This window comes from Notolepis coatsorum, assembly GCF_963971535.1.
Source record: "Notolepis coatsorum genome assembly, chromosome: 7".
Classification (NCBI taxonomy): Eukaryota; Metazoa; Chordata; class Actinopteri; order Aulopiformes; family Paralepididae; genus Notolepis; species Notolepis coatsorum.
The window spans coordinates 3851815-3873567 of record NC_140171.1 but is presented as its reverse complement, the minus strand read 5'-3'; the positions used below and the strand labels follow the sequence as shown (position 1 = coordinate 3873567).

The 21753-nt window shown below is 43.6% G+C and overlaps 1 protein-coding gene across 1 annotated transcript in view; it reads left to right on the top strand.

The window, feature by feature from the left end:
• Positions 1–21753, top strand: part of usp34 (ubiquitin specific peptidase 34) — a 245563-nt gene that overhangs the window by 118918 nt on the left and 104892 nt on the right. The window contains 10 exon segments of the mRNA XM_084319311.1: positions 284–384; positions 1579–1794; positions 3942–4067; positions 9727–9849; positions 10436–10519; positions 11174–11260; positions 16133–16333; positions 20143–20225; positions 21092–21132; positions 21412–21536. Coding sequence (XP_084175437.1) covers positions 284–384; positions 1579–1794; positions 3942–4067; positions 9727–9849; positions 10436–10519; positions 11174–11260; positions 16133–16333; positions 20143–20225; positions 21092–21132; positions 21412–21536 — 1187 coding nt within the window.

Genomic DNA, 21753 nt, shown 5'->3' with positions numbered 1-21753 from the left:
CAGGAAGTAACCACTACACCTCCCTATAGACCAGGACGTAACCACTACACCTCCCTATAGACCAGGAAGTAACCACTACACCTCCCTATAGACCAGGAAGTAACCACTACACCTCCCTATAGACCAGGAAGTAACCACTACACCTCCCTATAGACCAGGACGTAACCACTACACCTCCCTATAGACCAGGACGTAACCACTACACCTCCCTATAGACCAGGAAGTAACCACTACACCTCCCTATTGCAGTGGGCTGTAACGGGTCTGGTTGTGTCGTCAGCAGGTGCTTTGATGGGTCCGGTCAGAATGATCTCCTCTGGACATGAACTGACCACAGACTACGATGAGAAGACGCTACATGAGCTCGGCTTCAAAGACATGCAGGTGAAGAGCCTGATGAACTGTCTGATAACTGTCTCTTTTCCTCTCGCTCTATCTTTACCTCTATCTTTACCTCTACCTCTATCTCTACCTCTATCTTTACCTCTACCTCTATCTCTATCTCTATCTTTACCTCTACCTCTATATCTCTATCTCTATCTGTACCTCCATCTCTACCTCCTATCTCTTTATCTACCGTAAAAATCCTCAAATATAGGACGGGTCTTCTATTTACCTCAGCTGCAAAGAGCACCAGGCCTTTATTGGAGAGAGGCTTATATAAGAGGCAGGCCTTAATTTCTAAAAATGACACTCATGGACATAATCCCTTCATTTTCAGACTTTTATTGCATTATTATTATTATATATATTTTTTTAATACGTACATTGTCTGTCTACATTTATTTAGACTAGCATTGGTATTTAAATATTGAGTGCAGTTGAGTAATTGTGGGATTAACGTAATTCACACACTGAAGTTGGAACTGTCTATAGGTTGCGGGGTCCGGGGACAATTTAGCGTGTGGTACCTACCTTCTCGACTACCTCAGTCGAATAGAGTTGATGACATCCAGGAAATAGCTTTAGCTAACGCTATCATAGCCTCATGATCTTTAATGTGTCAACTGGACAACGCCAGCCTCGCCTGCCAACGCCATATAGATAGCGAACGTTAACGTTTGCGAACGAAGTCAACGTCATCCAGCCGACGCCACAGATCTAGATATTATGACAACGTTGGCTAGCGCTGAAGCTAACGCCAACCAGAGGGAAACGTTAATGTACGGTAGTCAGTGTAGCGGGAGGCAGCACTTGATTTGTATTGGCAAGAGTTTATCTCATTCTATATCACGGCACGAAAAATAAAAGAAATAATTTTTTTTTGCAACCTTATATTGGAGACCGGCCTTTATTTGTCTGCATGCATCAAACCCTCGGCCATTATACGAGGCTCGTCCTTTATTCGAGTACCCTCCACTATTAGAGGATTTACGGTATATATATATCTTTATCTGTATCTCTCTTTACCTCTACCTCGATCTCTATCTCCATCTCCATCTACCTCTCCCTCCCTCAGCATTGTTTTGTTGTTGAAGTGGCCCCCCGTTAAAAGAGCCTTGTAATGTATCAATCAACACATGCCATGGAAGTTAGCTTCTCATGCTGAAGTGAGCCCAGCCCTCCTGTCTCTCCCAGATGGTGTTCGTGTCCCTGGGGGCCCCGCGGCGGGAGAGGAAGGGCGAGGGGGTCCAGCTGCCGGCCTCCTGCCTGCCGCCGCCCCAGAAGGAGCACATCCCCATGCTGCTGCTGCTGCAGGAGCCCCACCTCACCACCCTGTTCGACCTGCTGGAGGTGCTGGCCGGCTTCAAGCCGCCCATCCCCTGCGCCGAGAGGAGCCCCGACAGCCCCGAGGTGAGCCTTCAGCTTAGAGAGAGGAGAGGAGCCCCGAGGTGAGCCTTCAGCTTAGAGAGAGGAGAGGAGCCCTGAGGTGAGCCTTCAGTTTAGAGAGGAGAGGAGCCCCGAGGTGAGCCTTCAGCTTAGAGAGAGGAGAGGAGCCCCGAGGTGAGCCTTCAGCTGAGAGAGGAGAGGAGCCCCGAGGTGAGCCTTCAGCTGAGAGAGAGGAGAGGAGCCCCGAGGTGAGCCTTCAGCTGAGAGAGAGGAGAGGAGCCCTGAGGTGAGCCTTCAGCTTAGAGAGAGGAGAGGAGCCCTGAGGTGAGCCTTCAGCTGAGAGAGAGGAGAGGAGCCCTGAGGTGAGCCTTCAGCTGAGAGAGGAGAGGAGCCCTGAGGTGAGCCTTCAGCTGAGAGAGAGGAGAGGAGCCCTGAGGTGAGCCTTCAGCTGAGAGAGAGGAGAGGAGCCCTGAGGTGAGCCTTCAGCTGAGAGAGAGGAGAGGAGCCCCGAGGTGAGCCTTCAGCTGAGAGAGAGGAGAGGAGCCCTGAGGTGAGCCTTCAGCTGAGAGAGAGGAGAGGAGCCCCGAGGTGAGCCTTCAGCTGAGAGAGAGGAGAGGAGCCCCGAGGTGAGCCTTCAGCTTAGAGAGAGGAGAGGAGCCCCGAGGTGAGCCTTCAGCTGAGAGAGAGGAGAGGAGCCCCGAGGTGAGCCTTCAGCTGAGAGAGGAGAGGAGCCCTGAGGTGAGCCTTCAGCTGAGAGAGAGGAGAGGAGCCCTGAGGTGAGCCTTCAGCTGAGAGAGAGGAGAGGAGCCCCGAGGTGAGCCTTCAGCTTAGAGAGGAGAGGAGCCCTGAGGTGAGCCTTCAGCTGAGAGAGAGGAGAGGAGCCCTGAGGTGAGCCTTCAGCTGAGAGAGGAGAGGAGCCCCGAGGTGAGCCTTCAGCTGAGAGAGGAGAGGAGCCCCGAGGTGAGCCTTCAGCTTAGAGAGGAGCCCCGAGGTGAGCCTTCAGCTGAGAGAGGAGCCCCGAGGTGAGCCTTCAGCTTAGAGAGGAGCCCCGAGGTGAGCCTTCAGCTTAGAGAGGAGCCCCGAGGTGAGCCTTCAGCTGAGAGAGGAGCCCTGAGGTGAGCCTTCAGCTGAGAGAGAGGAGAGGAGCCCCGAGGTGAGCCTTCAGCTTAGAGAGGAGAGGAGCCCCGAGGTGAGCCTTCAGCTTAGAGAGAGGAGAGGAGCCCTGAGGTGAGCCTTCAGCTGAGAGAGAGGAGAGGAGCCCCGAGGTGAGCCTTCAGCTTAGAGAGGAGAGGAGCCCCGAGGTGAGCCTTCAGCTTAGAGAGAGGAGAGGAGCCCTGAGGTGAGCCTTCAGCTTAGAGAGGAGAGGAGCCCTGAGGTGAGCCTTCACATTTAGATCAGGTTAGGGTAAGGGATGTGTTCCCAATAAGGCTGTTTCCCCGAAGCCTGTTTTTGGGATTCGAACTTCGTCAGGGTTTTACGAACGAACGTTCGAACCTTCGTTTCTAATTAAAAAAAATTAAAAAGTCTTAATTTTTTTTTTATATAAATATCCTCAAACTAAATCCTCAATTTGAATAAAGTGATTCATCTGATTAAATTAGTATTTTTTTATTAAATCAACTTTCTTTAATGAATATAACGTTTTTTTTAATACTATAATATTAGTGTAGCCTAATCTGTATCTGCAACTGTGAAGAAAAACCACATTGGTTCAAACAGAATGAATACGGTAGACGCATCAAAGAAACATTAATTTTTTTTCTTTTTTTATTAAAAATAAAAAATTCTAATTTTGATTTAGAATTTGAATGTTAACATAACGAACGAACATTCGGGCTCAGCCTTAGCTCCCAAAACACATTTAGATCAGGTTAGGGTAAGGGATGGGCTCCCAATCTAAACAAAACCTGTAGTCTGGCGATGGTGGACACAACACTGCATTCACAGATACAGCCGGTTAATGAAGATCATTTCATTAACTATTGTTAATGTGTGTGTGTGTGTCTCTCTCCCTGTGTGTGTGTGTGTGTCTCTGTCTCCCTGTGTGTGTGTGTGTGTCTCTGTCTCTGTCTCTCTGTGTGTGTCTCTGTCTCTGTCTCTCTGTGTGTGTGTGTGTGTGTCTCTCTGTGTGTGTGTGTGTGCGTGCTCCCCTCCCCTCCCCTCCCCTCCAGAGCACCAGGTGTGAGGAGCTCCACCTCCACGCGGAGAACCTGTCCCGTCGTGTCTGGGAGCTGCTCATGCTGCTGCCCACCTGTCCCAACATGCTGCTGGCCTTCCAGAACATCTCCGACGACACGGTGAGGGACACTGGAGGAGTCTGTACACCTAATGTATGGTCTCTGTGTGGAGACGGTCTATAAACCTATATGTATGGTCTCTCTGTGGAGGAGGTCTATAAACCTAATGTATGGTCTCTCTGTGGAGGAGTCTGTACACCTAATGTATGGTCTCTGTGGAGGAGGTCTATAAACCTAATGTATGGTCTCTCTGTGGAGGAGGTCTATAAACCTAATGTATGGTCTCTCTGTGGAGGAGGTCTATAAACCTAATGTATGGTCTCTCTGTGGAGGAGGTCTATAAACCTAATGTATGGTCTCTGTAGAGACGGTCTATAAACCTAATGTATGGTCTCTCTGTGGAGGAGTCTGTACACCTAATGTATGGTCTCTCTGTGGAGGAGTCTGTACACCTAATGTATGGTCTCTGTGGAGGAGGTCTATACACCTAATGTATGGTCTCTGTGGAGGAGGTCTATACACCTAATGTATGGTCTCTCTGTGGAGGAGTCTGTACACCTAATGTATAGTCTCTCTGTGGAGGAGGAGTCTGTACACCTAATGTATGGTCTCTGTGGAGGCGGTCTATACACCTAATGTATGGTCTCTGTGGAGGAGTCTGTACACCTAATGTATGGTCTCTGTGGAGGAGTCTGTACACCTAATGTATGGTCTCTGTGGAGGAGGTCTATAAACCTATATGTATGGTCTCTCTGTGGAGGAGGTCTATAAACCTAATGTATGGTCTCTGTGGAGGAGGTCTATAAACCTAATGTATGGTCTCTCTGTGGAGGAGGTCTATAAACCTAATGTATGGTCTCTCTGTGGAGGAGGTCTATACACCTAATGTATGGTCTCTCTGTGGAGGCGCTCTATACACCTAATGTATGGTCTCTCTGTGGAGGAGGTCTATAAACCTAATGTATGGTCTCTCTGTGGAGACGCTCTATACACCTAATGTATGGTCTCTCTGTGGAGGAGGTCTATAAACCTAATGTATGGTCTCTCTGTGGAGGGAGACGCTCTATACACCTAATGTATGGTCTCTCTGTGGAGACGCTCTATACACCTAATGTATGGTCTCTCTGTGGAGATGCTCTATAAACCTAATGTATGGTCTCTCTGTGGAGACGCTCTATAAACCTAATGTATGGTCTCTGTGTGGAGACGGTCTATAAACCTAATGTATGGTCTCTCTGTGGAGACGCTCTATAAACCTAATGTATGGTCTCTCTGTGGAGACTGTCTATAAACCTAATGTATGGTCTCTCTGTGGAGGAGGTCTATACACCTAATGTATGGTCTCTGTGTGGAGACGGTCTATAAACCTAATGTATGGTCTCTCTGTGGAGGAGGTCTATACACCTAATGTATGGTCTCTCTGTGGAGACGGTCTATACACCTAATGTATGGTCTCTCTGTGGAGGAGGTCTATAAACCTAATGTATGGTCTCTCTTTGGAGGAGGTCTATAAACCTAATGTATGGTCTCTCTGTGGAGGAGGTCTATACACCTAATGTATGGTCTCTGTGTGGAGACGGTCTATAAACCTAATGTATGGTCTCTCTGTGGAGGAGGTCTATAAACCTAATGTATGGTCTCTCTTTGGAGGAGGTCTATAAACCTAATGTATGGTCTCTCTGTGGAGGAGGTCTATACACCTAATGTATGGTCTCTCTGTGGAGGAGGTCTATAAACCTAATGTATGGTCTCTCTGTGGAGGCGCTCTATACACCTAATGTATGGTCTCTCTGTGGAGGAGGTCTATAAACCTAATGTATGGTCTCTCTGTGTGGAGGAGGTCTATAAACCTAATGTATGGTCTCTCTGTGGAGGCGCTCTATACACCTAATGTATGGTCTCTCTGTGGAGGAGGTCTGTACACCTAATGTATGGTCTCTCTGTGGAGGAGTCTGTACACCTAATGTATGGTCTCTCTGTGGAGACGCTCTATACACCTAATGTATGGTCTCTGTGGAGGAGTCTGTACACCTAATGTATGGTCTCTCTGTGGAGACGCTCTATACACCTAATGTATGGTCTCTCTGTGGAGGAGGTCTGTACACCTAATGTATGGTCTCTCTGTGGAGGCGCTCTATAAACCTAATGTATGGTCTCTCTGTGGAGACGCTCTATACACCTAATGTATGGTCTCTCTGTGGAGACGGTCTATAAACCTAATGTATGGTCTCTCTGTGGAGACGCTCTATAAACCTAATGTATGGTCTCTGTGGAGACGCTCTATAAACCTAATGTATGGTCTCTCTGTGGAGACGCTCTATAAACCTAATGTATGGTCTCTGTGGAGGAGGTCTATAAACCTAATGTATGGTCTCTCTTTGGAGGAGGTCTATAAACCTAATGTATGGTCTCTCTGTGGAGACGCTCTATACACCTAATGTATGGTCTCTCTGTGGAGACGCTCTATAAACCTAATGTATGGTCTCTCTGTGGAAAGACGCTCTATACACCTAATGTATGGTCTCTCTGTGGAGGAGGTCTATAAACCTAATGTATGGTCTCTCTGTGGAGGAGGTCTATAAACCTAATGTATGGTCTCTCTGTGGAGAGACGCTCTATACACCTAATGTATGGTCTCTCTGTGGAGGAGTCTATACACCTAATGTATGGTCTCTCTGTGGAGGAGGTCTATACACCTAATGTATGGTCTCTCTGTGGAGACGCTCTATACACCTAATGTATGGTCTCTCTGTGGAGACGGTCTATAAACCTAATGTATGGTCTCTCTGTGGAGACTGTCTATAAACCTAATGTATGGTCTCTCTGTGGAGACGCTCTATAAACCTAATGTATGGTCTCTCTGTGGAGGAGGTCTATAAACCTAATGTATGGTCTCTCTGTGGAGACGCTCTATACACCTAATGTATGGTCTCTCTGTGGAGACGCTCTATAAACCTAATGTATGGTCTCTCTTTGGAGGAGGTCTATAAACCTAATGTATGGTCTCTCTGTGGAGGAGGTCTATAAACCTAATATATGGTCTCTCTGTGGAGGAGGTCTATAAACCTAATGTATGGTCTCTCTGTGGAGGAGGTCTATAAACCTAATGTATGGTCTCTCTGTGGAGGAGGTCTATAAACCTAATGTATGGTCTCTCTGTGGAGACGCTCTCTATACACCTAATGTATGGTCTCTGTGTGGAGGAGGTCTATAAACCTAATGTATGGTCTCTCTGTGGAGACGGTCTATAAACCTAATGTATGGTTTCTCTCTGTAGAGACGGTCTATACACCTAATGTATGGTCTCTGTGGAGACGCTCTATACACCTAATGTATGGTTTCTCTCTGTAGAGAAGGTCTATAAACCTAATGTATGGTCTCTCTGTGGAGACGGTCTATAAACCTAATGTATGGTCTCTCTTTGGAGAGACGCTCTATACACCTAATGTATGGTCTCTCTGTGTAGAGACGGTCTATAAACCTAATGTATGGTCTCTCTCTGTGGAGGCAGTCTATAAACCTAATGTATGGTCTCTCTGTGGAGGCGGTCTATAAACCTAATGTATGGTCTCTCTGTGGAGGAGGTCTATACACCTAATGTATGGTCTCTCTGTGGAGACGCTCTATAAACCTAATGTATGGTTTCTCTCTGTAGAGGCGCTCTATAAACCTAATGTATGGTCTCTCTGGAGACGGTCTATAAACCTAATGTATGGTCTCTGTGGAGACGGTCTATAAACCTAATGTATGGTCTCTCTGTGGAGGCGATCTATAAACCTAATGTATGGTCTCTGTGGAGGCGATCTATACACCTAATGTATGGTCTCTCTGTAGAGGCGATCTATAAACCTAATGTATGGTCTCTCTGTGGAGGAGGTCTATACACCTAATGTATGGTCTCTCTGTGGCAGCGTTTCCGTTAGCCGGTAATTACCGGTATTTGGCCGGCAAAATCTGTTGAAGTCCGACATATTTAATCTCTCCGGTCATAGTGTCCGGTGAAAATAGTTCCCTCTGGGCACAGTTTGATTATTTGAATTGTATTTGGATGGGCTGGAGTTGGGTGAACGAAACAATCATTGCGTTTGTTGTCGTTGCTTCGCTCAGCGAGAGCTTGCTGCTGGATTTGCGGAAGGCATGCAGCTGCAGACCCACATAACCCACCAGCTTTGCTGGCACAGTGCGGTCCCCAGACCTGGAAAGCTGCTCTGCGGGTCTGCAGCTGGATGCTTCTTGCAAACTAACTGCTGCCGGCTCGCGCTGATAACAGCTTTCATTGTTGGACCGGCTGCTTGGTGGAGCAACGATGAAACGAATGTAATGAATCGTTCGTCGCATGGGCTATTTAATTTTGGCCTGTTTTGGTACGGTTCGGGTGATCAAGTTGTGCTTGGAGGGAGTTGTTTTCACCGGACATTATGACCAGCACCAAGTCGTTGGGAGGTGGAGAAATACATCACGCAAACCCGGCCACGATAACGTTGCCGTCTCTCTCTGCAAAATTTCTCAGTTCTTCGCTTGATATAATTAATACAAATGTCCAATATAACGGAATTCGTTAGCTCATAAAAATGTGATTATAACAGACTGCTGTTTAGTGTCGGACCGACTGCCCACATACGCGGTCTATTTTATTTCAAGTCAGCAGCAGCAGCACGGAGTATCGAGGGACTTATTTTATTTGGAATATATTAATGACTGTATACGCAAAAGTAGCCTAGTTTTAAATAATAATATTATAAATCTACATGCCTTGAGGATGACATTCTTTATATAGTCTGCCTATAAATTGTTTTAAAGCTCAATAAACTATGACCGGAATTAATCTCATTTGTCCGGTAGATTGAAATCTTGCAGGTCACGGAGACCGGCAACAATTTTTTCTAACGGAAACCCTGCTCTGTGGAGACGCTCTATAAACCTAATGTATGGTTTCTCTCTGTAGAGGCGCTCTATAAACCTAATGTATGGTTTCTCTCTCTGGAGACGGTCTATAAACCTAATGTATGGTCTCTGTGGAGACGGTCTATAAACCTAATGTATGGTCTCTCTGTGGAGGCGATCTATAAACCTAATGTATGGTCTCTCTGTGGAGGCGATCTATACACCTAATGTATGGTCTCTCTGTAGAGGCGGTCTATAAACCTAATGTATGGTCTCTCTGGAGACGGTCTATAAACCTAATGTATGGTCTCTGTGGAGACGGTCTATAAACCTAATGTATGGTCTCTCTGTGGAGGCGATCTATAAACCTAATGTATGGTCTCTCTGTGGAGGCGATCTATACACCTAATGTATGGTCTCTCTGTAGAGGCGATCTATACACCTAATGTATGGTCTCTCTGTAGACTAGAGGTTGTTTATAAACCTAATGTGTGCTGTGTCTTTCTCCAGAGTAGAGGCGATTTATAAACCTAATGTATGGTTTCTCTCTGTAGAGGCGATCTATAAACCTAATGTATGGTTTCTCTCTGTAGAGGCGATCTATAAACCTAATGTATGGTTTCTCTCTGTAGAGGCGATCTATAAACCTAATGTATGGTTTCTCTGTGTGGAGGTGGTCTATAAACCTAACGTATGGTTTCTCTCTGTAGAGACGGTCTATACACCTAATGTATGGTCTCTCTCTGTGTAGAGGCGGTCTATAAACCTAATGTATGGTCTCTCTCTGTGGAGGCGGTCTATAAACCTAACGTGTGCTCTGTGTCTCTGTCTCCAGAGTGGAGACGGTCTGTGCTGGAAGGATCTGTTGAGGATCAAGAGTCCTCACAAGCTGCTGTACGCGCTGGAGATCATCGAGGCTCTGGGCAAACCCAACAGACGCATCCACCGAGAGTCTACGGTGAGCACACACACACACACACACACACACACACCGACTACACTACTGTATATATCATACTTGAACTGGAGTTTTTGTACATGACACTAATATTTATTTCAATATCCTTCTATGACCAAGACATTTCACTCTGTAATAGTTTCAGTGTTGTATCTTTGCACACATCAGAACTGCTTGCTTTTCTAAATGGAATCGGACCACGTGTGCAAATGATAAACGCGTGGAAAACCTTTTTTTAATATTAAAGCCTGGAACACCTTTAATAACACCATGTCTTAAATGTGCTATAGATGTTTTATGTGGACTAATCATTAAAAAATTAAGAAATAATAATAACACATCCACGTAGCTTTTAGAAAGGTGCAAAATAAAGGTATTGCTTTCCCCCCCCCCCCCCCCCCCAAAGAAGTGATTGATTTATGAATTTATCATTTAAAACACTTTGGCGGGTCCAAATTGAATGTTGTTATTTACATTGCAGACTGAACAATAATCGTTGTTGAAACTGGATGAGTCGCCCGTCCCTACTTTAAAATGCAACGCTGATGTCTTCCGCAGCTGACTGATGTGGTTTCTGTGTTTCCAGGGGAGCTATAGTGACCTGTACCCAGACTCTGATGACTCCAGCGAGGACCAGATTGAGAACAGCAAGAACTCCTGGAGCTGCAAGGTACATATAACACATTATACCACATTATTACATGGCGTTTTCACATTCGCTGAAATGCTTGCTTGTGATTGGTCAATAGCGCTCGTCAGAGGTCCGATATTACTCGATAACGGACCTCTGTGGAACAATAATGACCGCTGTGCGCAGCTGTTCGCAATCAAGCCCCACTGACACACACTGCATCAGTGCAATGAGACACACCTGCCGGGCTGCCGGCGATAATAATAATCACTTTATTTGGGCTGACAGAGCCACAGAACAACTGCGTCTGCATTTGATCTCGTCTTGTCGATGGTGTACAATGAATTAGGTATATTGATAGTAAGTTGTAATGTAATGTAATGTAATAAGCGGGATAATGTATCGCTATACTCGGTCATCATCGCAAAATAATTGACCTTCACTGACTGACTGATATACAAGCTACATATAACATATATATACCACATTAACACACGTCCCATCTGATGGAGCTTTTAAACAGCAACATGTTATTCCTCATCAATTAGCAAACTACAAACTGCCTCATCATGGCGGTAATCATTATCAGCTCCCCTCTCTCTCTCTCTCCCCCTCTCTCTCCCTCCCCCTCTTTCTCGCCCCTCCCCCTCTCACTCTCTCTCCCCCCCTCTCTCTCTCCCCCCCTCTCTCTAGTTCGTGTCATCTGGAGGGTTACAGCTGCTGTTGGAGATCTTTAACTCGGCCATCCTGGAGCCTAAAGAGCAGGAGTCCTGGACGGTGGTAATTATTGTTTTAAACCCTGTCCCCGGCGTCACACCGTCATAACATTACTGATCCAATGGAAATGGCACTCTTAGACTAGCATGGCGTAGTGGAAAAAAATTCCAGCCAGACTAGAGTCCCTGCTATTGTTACACCCACGCGCAAATTGCATGGGGATTACAAATTGTAATCACTTGTGTTTGTCTGTAACTGCGATGGCTTGTATCACATGTGTCTCCAACTTGGTGCCTATGTTGACAGCCAGTCTCTCTGTGTAGAGAAGATCTATAAACCTAATGTATGGTCTCTCTTTGTAGAGACGGTATAAACCTAATGTATGGTCTCTTTGTAGAGACCGTATAAACCTAATGTATGGTCTCTGTGTAGAGAAGGTCTATAAACCTAATGTATGGTCTCTTTGTAGAGAAGTTCTATAAACCTAATTTATGGTCTCTGTAGACTGTCTATAAACCTAATGTATGGTCTCTTTGTAGAGAAGTTCTATAAACTTAATTTATGGTCTCTGTAGACAGTCTATAAACCTAATGTATGGTCTCTCTTTGTAGAGACCGTATAAACCTAATGTATGGTCTCTGTGTAGAGAAGGTCTATAAACCTAATGTATGGTCTCTCTTTGTAGAGACAGTATAAACCTAATGTATGGTCTCTCTTTGTAGAGACAGTATAAACCTATGTATGGTCTCTTTGTAGAGACAGTATAAACCTAATGTATGGTCTCTCTTTGTAGAGACAGTATAAACCTAATGTATGGTCTCTCTTTGTAGAGACAGTATAAACCTAATGTATGGTCTCTCTTTGTAGAGACAGTATAAACCTAATGTATGGTCTCTCTTTGTAGAGACAGTATAAACCTAATGTATGGTCTCTCTTTGTAGAGACTATAAACCTAATGTATGGTCTCTTTGTAGAGACAGTATAAACCTAATGTATGGTCTCTTTGTAGAGACAGTATAAACCGAATGTATGGTCTCTCTTTGTAGAGACAGTATACACCTAATGTATGGTCTCTCTTTGTAGAGACGGTATAAACCTAATGTATGGTCTCTCTTTGTAGAGACAGTATACACCTAATGTATGGTCTCTTTGTAGAGACAGTATAAACCTAATGTATGGTCTCTCTTTGTAGAGACAGTATAAACCTAATGTATGGTCTCTCTTTGTAGAGACGGTATAAACCTAATGTATGGTCTCTCTCTGTAGAGACAGTATAAACCTAATGTATGGTCTCTCTTTGTAGAGACGGTATAAACCTATGTATGGTCTCTTTGTAGAGACGGTATAAACCTATGTATGGTCTCTTTGTAGAGATGGTATAAACCTAATGTATGGTCTCTCTTTGTAGAGACAGTATACACCTAATGTATGGTCTCTCTTTGTAGAGACGGTATAAACCTAATGTATGGTCTCTCTTTGTAGAGACAGTATAAACCCAATGTATGGTCTCTTTGTAGAGACAGTATAAACCTAATGTATGGTCTCTCTTTGTAGAGACAGTATAAACCTAATGTATGGTCTCTGTGTAGAGAAGGTCTATAAACCTAATGTATGGTCTCTCTTTGTAGAGACTATAAACCTAATGTATGGTCTCTCTTTGTAGAGACGGTATAAACCTAATGTATGGTCTCTTTGTAGAGAGAGTATAAATCTAATGTATGGTCTCTCTTTGTAGAGACAGTATAAACCTAATGTATGGTCTCTCTTTGTAGAGACGGTATAAACCTAATGTATGGTCTCTCTTTGTAGAGACAGTATAAACCTAATGTATGGTCTCTCTTTGTAGAAACAGTATACACCTAATGTATGGTCTCTCTTTGTAGAGACAGTATAAACCTAATGTATGGTCTCTCTTTGTAGAGACAGTATAAATCTAATGTATGGTCTCTCTTTGTAGAGACAGTATACACCTAATGTATGGTCTCTCTTTGTAGAGACAGTATAAACCTAATGTATGGTCTCTCTTTGTAGAGACAGTATAAACCTAATGTATGGTCTCTGTGTAGAGAAGGTCTATAAACCTAATGTATGGTCTCTCTTTGTAGAGACTATAAACCTAATGTATGGTCTCTTTGTAGAGACGGTATAAACCTATGTATGGTCTCTTTGTAGAGATGGTATAAACCTAATGTATGGTCTCTCTTTGTAGAGACAGTATACACCTAATGTATGGTCTCTCTTTGTAGAGACGGTATAAACCTAATGTATGGTCTCTCTTTGTAGAGACAGTATAAACCCAATGTATGGTCTCTTTGTAGAGACAGTATAAACCTAATGTATGGTCTCTCTTTGTAGAGACAGTATAAACCTAATGTATGGTCTCTGTGTAGAGAAGGTCTATAAACCTAATGTATGGTCTCTCTTTGTAGAGACTATAAACCTAATGTATGGTCTCTCTTTGTAGAGACGGTATAAACCTAATGTATGGTCTCTTTGTAGAGAGAGTATAAATCTAATGTATGGTCTCTCTTTGTAGAGACAGTATAAACCTAATGTATGGTCTCTCTTTGTAGAGACGGTATAAACCTAATGTATGGTCTCTCTTTGTAGAGACAGTATAAACCTAATGTATGGTCTCTCTTTGTAGAAACAGTATACACCTAATGTATGGTCTCTCTTTGTAGAGACAGTATAAACCTAATGTATGGTCTCTCTTTGTAGAGACAGTATAAACCTAATGTATGGTCTCTCTTTGTAGAGACAGTATAAACCTAATGTATGGTCTCTGTGTAGAGAAGGTCTATAAACCTAATGTATGGTCTCTCTTTGTAGAGACTATAAACCTAATGTATGGTCTCTCTTTGTAGAGACGGTATAAACCTAATGTATGGTCTCTTTGTAGAGACAGTATAAATCTAATGTATGGTCTCTCTTTGTAGAGACAGTATAAACCTAATGTATGGTCTCTCTTTGTAGAGACGGTATAAACCTAATGTATGGTCTCTCTTTGTAGAGACAGTATAAACCTAATGTATGGTCTCTCTTTGTAGAGACAGTATACACCTAATGTATGGTCTCTCTTTGTAGATACAGTATAAACCTAATGTATGGTCTCTCTTTGTAGAGACAGTATAAATCTAATGTATGGTCTCTCTTTGTAGAGACAGTATACACCTAATGTATGGTCTCTCTTTGTAGAGACGGTATAAACCTAATGTATGGTCTCTCTTTGTAGAGACGGTATAAACCTAATGTATGGTCTCTCTTTGTAGAGACGGTATACACCTAATGTATGGTCTCTCTTTGTAGAGACAGTATAAACCTAATGTATGGTCTCTCTTTGTAGAGACGGTATAAACCTAATGTATGGTCTCTCTTTGTAGAGACAGTATAAACCTAATGTATGGTCTCTCTTTGTAGAGACAGTATAAACCTAATGTATGGTCTCTCTTTGTAGAGACAGTATAAACCTAATGTATGGTCTCTCTTTGTAGAGACGGTATAAACCTAATGTATGGTCTCTCTTTGTAGAGACAGTATAAACCTAATGTATGGTCTCTCTTTGTAGAGACAGTATAAACCTAATGTATGGTCTCTCTTTGTAGAGACAGTATAAACCTAATGTATGGTCTCTCTTTGTAGAGACAGTATAAACCTAATGTATGGTCTCTCTTTGTAGAGACGGTATAAACCTAATGTATGGTCTCTTTGTAGATACGGTATAAACCTAATGTATGGTCTTTTTGTAGAGACAGTATAAACCTAATGTATGGTCTCTCTTTGTAGAGACAGTATAAACCTAATGTATGGTCTCTCTTTGTAGAGACAGTATAAACCTAATGTATGGTCTCTCTTTGTAGAGACGGTATAAACCTAATGTATGGTCTCTCTTTGTAGATACGGTATACACCTAATGTATGGTCTCTCTTTGTAGAGACAGTATACACCGAATGTATGGTCTCTCTTTGTAGAGACAGTATAAACCTAATGTATGGTCTCTCTTTGTAGAGACAGTATAAACCTAATGTATGGTCTCTCTTTGTAGAGACGGTATACACCTAATGTATGGTCTCTCTTTGTAGATACGGTATAAACCTAATGTATGGTCTCTCTTTGTAGAGACAGTATAAACCTAATGTATGGTCTCTCTTTGTAGAGACAGTATAAACCTAATGTATGGTCTCTCTTTGTAGAGACGGTATAAACCGCATGTATGGTCTCTCTTTGTAGAGACAGTATAAACCTAATGTATGGTCTCTTTGTAGAGACAGTATAAACCTAATATATGGTCTCTCTTTGTAGAGACGGTCTATACACCTAATGTATGGTCTCTGTAGAGGTCTATACACCTAATGTATGGTCTCTGTAGAGGTCTATACACCTAATGTATGGTCTCTGTAGAGGTCTATACACCTAATGTATGGTGTCTGTAGAGGTCTATACACCTAATGTATGGTCTCTGTAGAGGTCTATACACCTAATGTATGGTCTCTGTAGAGGTCTATACACCTAATGTATGGTCTCTCTGTAGAGGTCTATACACCTAATGTGTGGTCTCTCTGTAGAGACAGTATAAACCTAATGTATGGTCTCTGTAGAGGTCTATACACCTAATGTATGGTCTCTCTTTGTAGAGACGGTATAAACCTAATGTATGGTCTCTGTAGAGGTCTATACACCTAATGTGTGGTCTCTCTGTAGAGGTCTATACACCTAATGTGTGGTCTCTCTGTAGAGACCGTATACACCTAATGTATGGTCTGTAGAGGTCTATACACCTAATGTATGGTCTCTGTAGAGGTCTATACACCTAATGTATGGTCTCTGTAGAGGTCTATACACCTAATGTATGGTCTATACATGTAGTATAATGGTACATATTGGTACTAAGGTCTGAGATGGACACTTGAGGACCCCTCTGCTCCTCTCCCCCAGTGGCTGCTGGACTGCCTGGCCTGCCTGCTGAAGCTCATCTGTCAGTTTGCCGTGGACCCCGCTGACCTGGACCTGGCCTACCACGACGTCTTCTCCTGGTCCGGACTCACCGACAGCCAGCGCAAGCGGGCCTGGCCCAGCAAGTCCCGCAAGTCCACGGGGGACCACGGCAAGGGCCTGCACATCCCCCGACTCACCGAGGTAAACACGGTCACCAGGGACGTGCACAGGACTTTAGAGGGGCAGGTGCTCAAAGGCTGAAAAGGGCACGGGGCCTGTGTGCGCGTGCGAAGCGAGTGTGCGAAGCGCACACATGCCCGATTTTTGGGGGGCCTTTTATGCTTTTTGGGGGGGTTTTGGTGATCAAATATTATCAGTACAGGAGCTCACTTATCATTGAAAGACACTATTATCACTGACTTAAATATATATATATATATTTAAACTTGGCATAAAAAGGGCACTTTTTTACGATTACTACCCAAGACTAACGAAGTAAACATGGTTACTACCCAAGACTAACGAGGTAAACATGGTTACTACCCAAGACTAACGAGGTAAACACGGTTACTACCCAAGACTAACGAGGTAAACATGGTTACTACCCAAGACTAACAAAGTAAACACGGTTACTACCCAAGACTAACGAGGTAAACACAGTTACTACCCAAGACTAACGAGGTAAACATGGTTACTACCCAAGACTAACGAGGTAAACATGGTTACTACCCAAGACTAACGAGGTAAACACAGTTACTACCCAAGACTAACGAGGTAAACACAGTTACTACCCAAGACTAACGAGGTAAACACGGTTACTACCCAAGACTAACGAGGTAAACATGGTTACTACCCAAGACTAACGAGGTAAACACAGTTACTACCCAAGACTAACGAGGTAAACACGGTTACTACCCAAGAATAACGAGGTAAACATGGTTACTACCCATGACTAACGAGGTAAACATGGTTACTACCCAAGACTAACGAGGTAAACACAGTTACTACCCAAGACTAACGAGGTAAACATGGTTACTACCCAAGACTAACGAGGTAAACACGGTTACTATCCAAGACTAACGAGGTAAACATGGTTACTACCCAAGACTAACGAGGTAAACACAGTTACTACCCAAGACTAACGAGGTAAACATGGTTACTACCCAAGACTAACGAGGTAAACATGGTTACTACCCAAGACTAACGAGGTAAACATGGTTACTACCCAAGACTAACGAGGTAAACACAGTTACTACCCAAGACTAACGAGGTAAACACAGTTACTACCCAAGACTAACGAGGTAAACACGGTTACTACCCAAGACTAACGAGGTAAACACAGTTACTACCCAAGACTAACGAGGTAAACACGGTTACTACCCAAGAATAACGAGGTAAACATGGTTACTACCCAAGACTAACGAGGTAAACACAGTTACTATCCAAGACTAACGAGGTAAACATGGTTACTACCCAAGACTAACGAGGTAAACACAGTTACTACCCAAGACTAACGAGGTAAACACAGTTACTACCCAAGACTAACGAGGTAAACACGGTTACTACCCAAGACTAACAAGGTAAACACAGTTACTACCCAAGACTAACGAGGTAAACACGGTTACTACCCAAGAATAACGAGGTAAACATGGTTACTACCCAAGACTAACGAGGTAAACACAGTTACTATCCAAGACTAACGAGGTAAACATGGTTACTACCCAAGACTAACGAGGTAAACACAGTTACTACCCAAGACTAACGAGGTAAACATGGTTACTACCCAAGACTAACGAGGTAAACATGGTTACTACCCAAGACTAACGAGGTAAACATGGTTACTACTAGGGATGCTCGATATTGGCTTTTTTACCAATACCGATATTCCGATATTGTCCAACTCTTAATTTCGATACCGATACCGATATCAACCGATACCGATATATGCAGGGTTTCCCCCCAAAAAAACGGAATAATTTCAGGTAACTAATAATTTCACTGGATGCATTCAAAAGGCTTTCTAAATGTAAGCATTATCTGTGCAAAATATGATAATTAAAAAAGTAAAAATTAACATTACATATCTCTTGTTGTTGAATTAAACCAAAATGCATACTTTTGACAATAAATAAAATAAGAATTGGTTCTTACTTGCTTGCCTGGGTAAATAAAGGTTTTTTTTTTTTTTTTTTTTTTTTTACCGATACCGATATTTTCCGATATCACATTTTACTGCCGATATCGGCCGATAATATCGGTCGGCCGTTAATATCGGACATCCCTAGTTACTACCCAAGACTAACGAGGTAAATACGGTTACTACCCAAGAATAACGAGGTAAACACGGTTACTACCCAAGACTAACGAGGTAAACATGGTTACTACCCAAGACTAACGAGGTAAACATGGTTACTACCCAAGACTAACGAGGTAAACATGATCACTACCCAAGACTAACGAGGTAAACATGGTTACTACCCAAGACTAATGAGGTAAACATGGTTACTACCCAAGACTAACGAGGTAAACATGGTTACTACCCAAGACTAACGAGATAAACATGGTTACTACCCAAAACTAACGAGGTAAACACAGTTACTACCCAAGACTAACGAGGTAAACACGGTTACTACCCAAGAATAACGAGGTAAACATGGTTACTACCCAAGACTAACGAGGTAAACATGGTTACTACCCAAGACTAACAAGGTAAACATGGTTACTACCCAAGACTAACGAGGTAAACATGGTTATTACCCAAGACTAACGAGGTAAACATGATCACTACCCAAGACTAATGAGGTAAACATGGTTACTACCCAAGACTAACGAGGTAAACATGATCACTACCCAAGACTAACGAGGTAAACGAGGTTACTACCCAAGACTAACGAGGTAAACATGATCACTACCCAAGACTAATGAGGTAAACATGGTTACTACCAAAGACTAACGAGGTAAACGAGGTTACTACCCAAGACTAACGAGGTAAACATGGTTACTACCCAAGACTAACGAGGTAAACATGGTTACTACCCAAGACTAACGAGGTAAACATGGTTACTACCCAAGACTAACGAGGTAAACACGGTTACTACCCAAGACTGACGAGGTAAACATGGTTACTACCCAAGACTAACGAGGTAAACACGGTTACTACCCAAGACTAACGAGGTAAACACAGTTACTACCCAAGACTAACGAGGTAAACATGGTTACTACCCAAGACTAACGAGGTAAACATGGTTACTACCCAAGACTAACGAGGTAAACATGGTTACTACCCAAGACTAACGAGGTAAACACGGTTACTACCCAAGACTAACGAGGTAAACATGGTTACTACCCAAGACTGACGAGGTAAACACGGTTACTACCCAAGACTAACGAGGTAAACACGGTTACTACCCAAGACTAACGAGGTAAACACGGTTACTACCCAAGACTAACGAGGTAAACATGGTTACTACCCAAGACTAACGAGGTAAACATGGTTACTACCCAAGACTAACGCAGTAAACATGGTTACTACCCAAGCCTAACGAGGTAAACATGGTTACTACCCAAGCCTAACGAGGTAAACATGGTTACTACCCAAGACTAACGAGGTAAACATGGTTACTACCCAAGACTAACGAGGTAAACACGGTTACTACCCAAGCCTAACGAGGTAAACATGGCTACTACCCAAGACTAACGAGGTAAACATGGTTACTACCCAAGCCTAACGAGGTAAACATGGCTACTACCCAAGACTAACGAGGTAAACATGGTTACTATCCAAGACTAACTAAGTAAACATGGTTACTACCCAAGACTAACGAGGTAAACATGGTTACTACCCAAGACTAACGAGGTAAACATGGTTACTACCCAAGACTAACAAAGTAAACACTACCCAAGAATGATTATCTAATACTTTGAAACGAAAGGAGGGAGTCTTGTTAAATTAATTAAGTGTTAAGTTGTAAGTTTGTTTACTCTTAACTGGCTTGTATCTTCATCCTCAGGTCTTCCTCAGTCTCGTTCAAGGCACCAGCCTGATCCAGCGTCTGATCAACGTGGCCTATACCTACGACAACCTGGCCCACAGGTGAGGACGTCTGCTGCTCTCTGTGTTTTGACCCTTTCACTGCCACACGACGCGGATGCGGAGCTAATGATGCTAATGATGGAGCATCGCCGTCGGTTGTGTGATAGTGAAAGGGTTAAATGCTTAAAGCCTCCACCTTATCATGTGGGTGTATTATTCAGTGGTTACCTTCAAATGCATCACACGCCCATCTGCTGCCAATATCTCTCTCTCTCCCTTCTGTCTCTCTCTATCCATCCCTCTCTGTCTTTCTCTCTTTGTGTCTCTCTGTCCCTCCCCCTCTCCGTCTTTCTCTCCGTCTCTTTCTCCCTCCCTCTCTCTGTCTTTCTCTCTTTGTGTCTCTCTTTCTCCCTCTCTCTCTCTGTCTTTCTCCCTCCCTCTCTCTCTATCCCTCCCTCTCCTCCCTCTCCTTTCTCTCTTTGTGTCTCTATCCCTCTCCCTCCGATTCTCTCTCTTTCTGTCTCTCCCTCTGTTTCTCTCTCTCTCGTTCGCTCTCTCTCTCATCTCCCCCTCTCTAAATGGTAAAATGGTAAATGGCTGCATTTATATATCGCTTTTATCCAAATCGCTTTACATTTTGTTCCTCACATTTTACCCATTCACACACCGATGGCAGAGGCAACCATGCAAGGTGCCAACCTGCTCATCGGGTGCAATTAGGGGTTAAGTGTCTTGCTCAAGAAGGACACTTCGACACGCTGCCCGGGAGGAGCGGGAATCGAACCGGGAACCTCCGGATAACCAGACGACTGCTCTACCTACCAAGCCACTGTCGCTCCCCCTCTATCTCCCTCCCTCTCATGTGTTTCTCCCATGTATATATATATATATAGTATCTCCAGCTAATCTGATCTCTCCTCCCCCAGAGTCCTGAAGGCCCAATCAGATCACAGGTCCCGACACGAAGGTCAGTCATTTATAGATCTGTTGATTTTCACAAAACCACACCATATTTTCTTTAGATTCCACCAAAAACATGCATTAATTGTAAGTAACGAGTAACACAAATAACTTTTTTTGTTGGTATTTTACTGTCGAAGTACAAGTGTTTTTACTTTTTTTTTAGTAATACTGTGCATGAGCATTACACTAGACGGTTCCAGTGAACCAAAAACCAACACTTTAAGGAGATCTTGTGTGTGTGTGTGTGTGTGTGTGTGTGTGTGTGTGTGTGTGTGTGTTGCAGTGACCCACTACTCCATGTGGCTGCTGGTCAGCTGGGCTCACTGCTGCTCTCTGGTGAAGTCCAGCCTGGCCGACAGCGACCATCTCCACGACTGGCTGAAGAAACTCACCCTGCTGGTGCCGGAGGTGAGACGGGAGGGAGGGAGGGAGGGAGGGAGGGAGGGAGACGGACGGACGGACGGAAGGACACTGAGCTGTCCCCGAAGCCTGTTTTTGGGCTTCGGACTTTGTCAGGGTTTTTCCAAACGGACGCTCGAGCCTTCGTTTTTAATTAAAAAAAAAATATATTTTTATATAATTCTTTATATAAAATATCCTCAAACTAAATCCTCAATTTGAATAA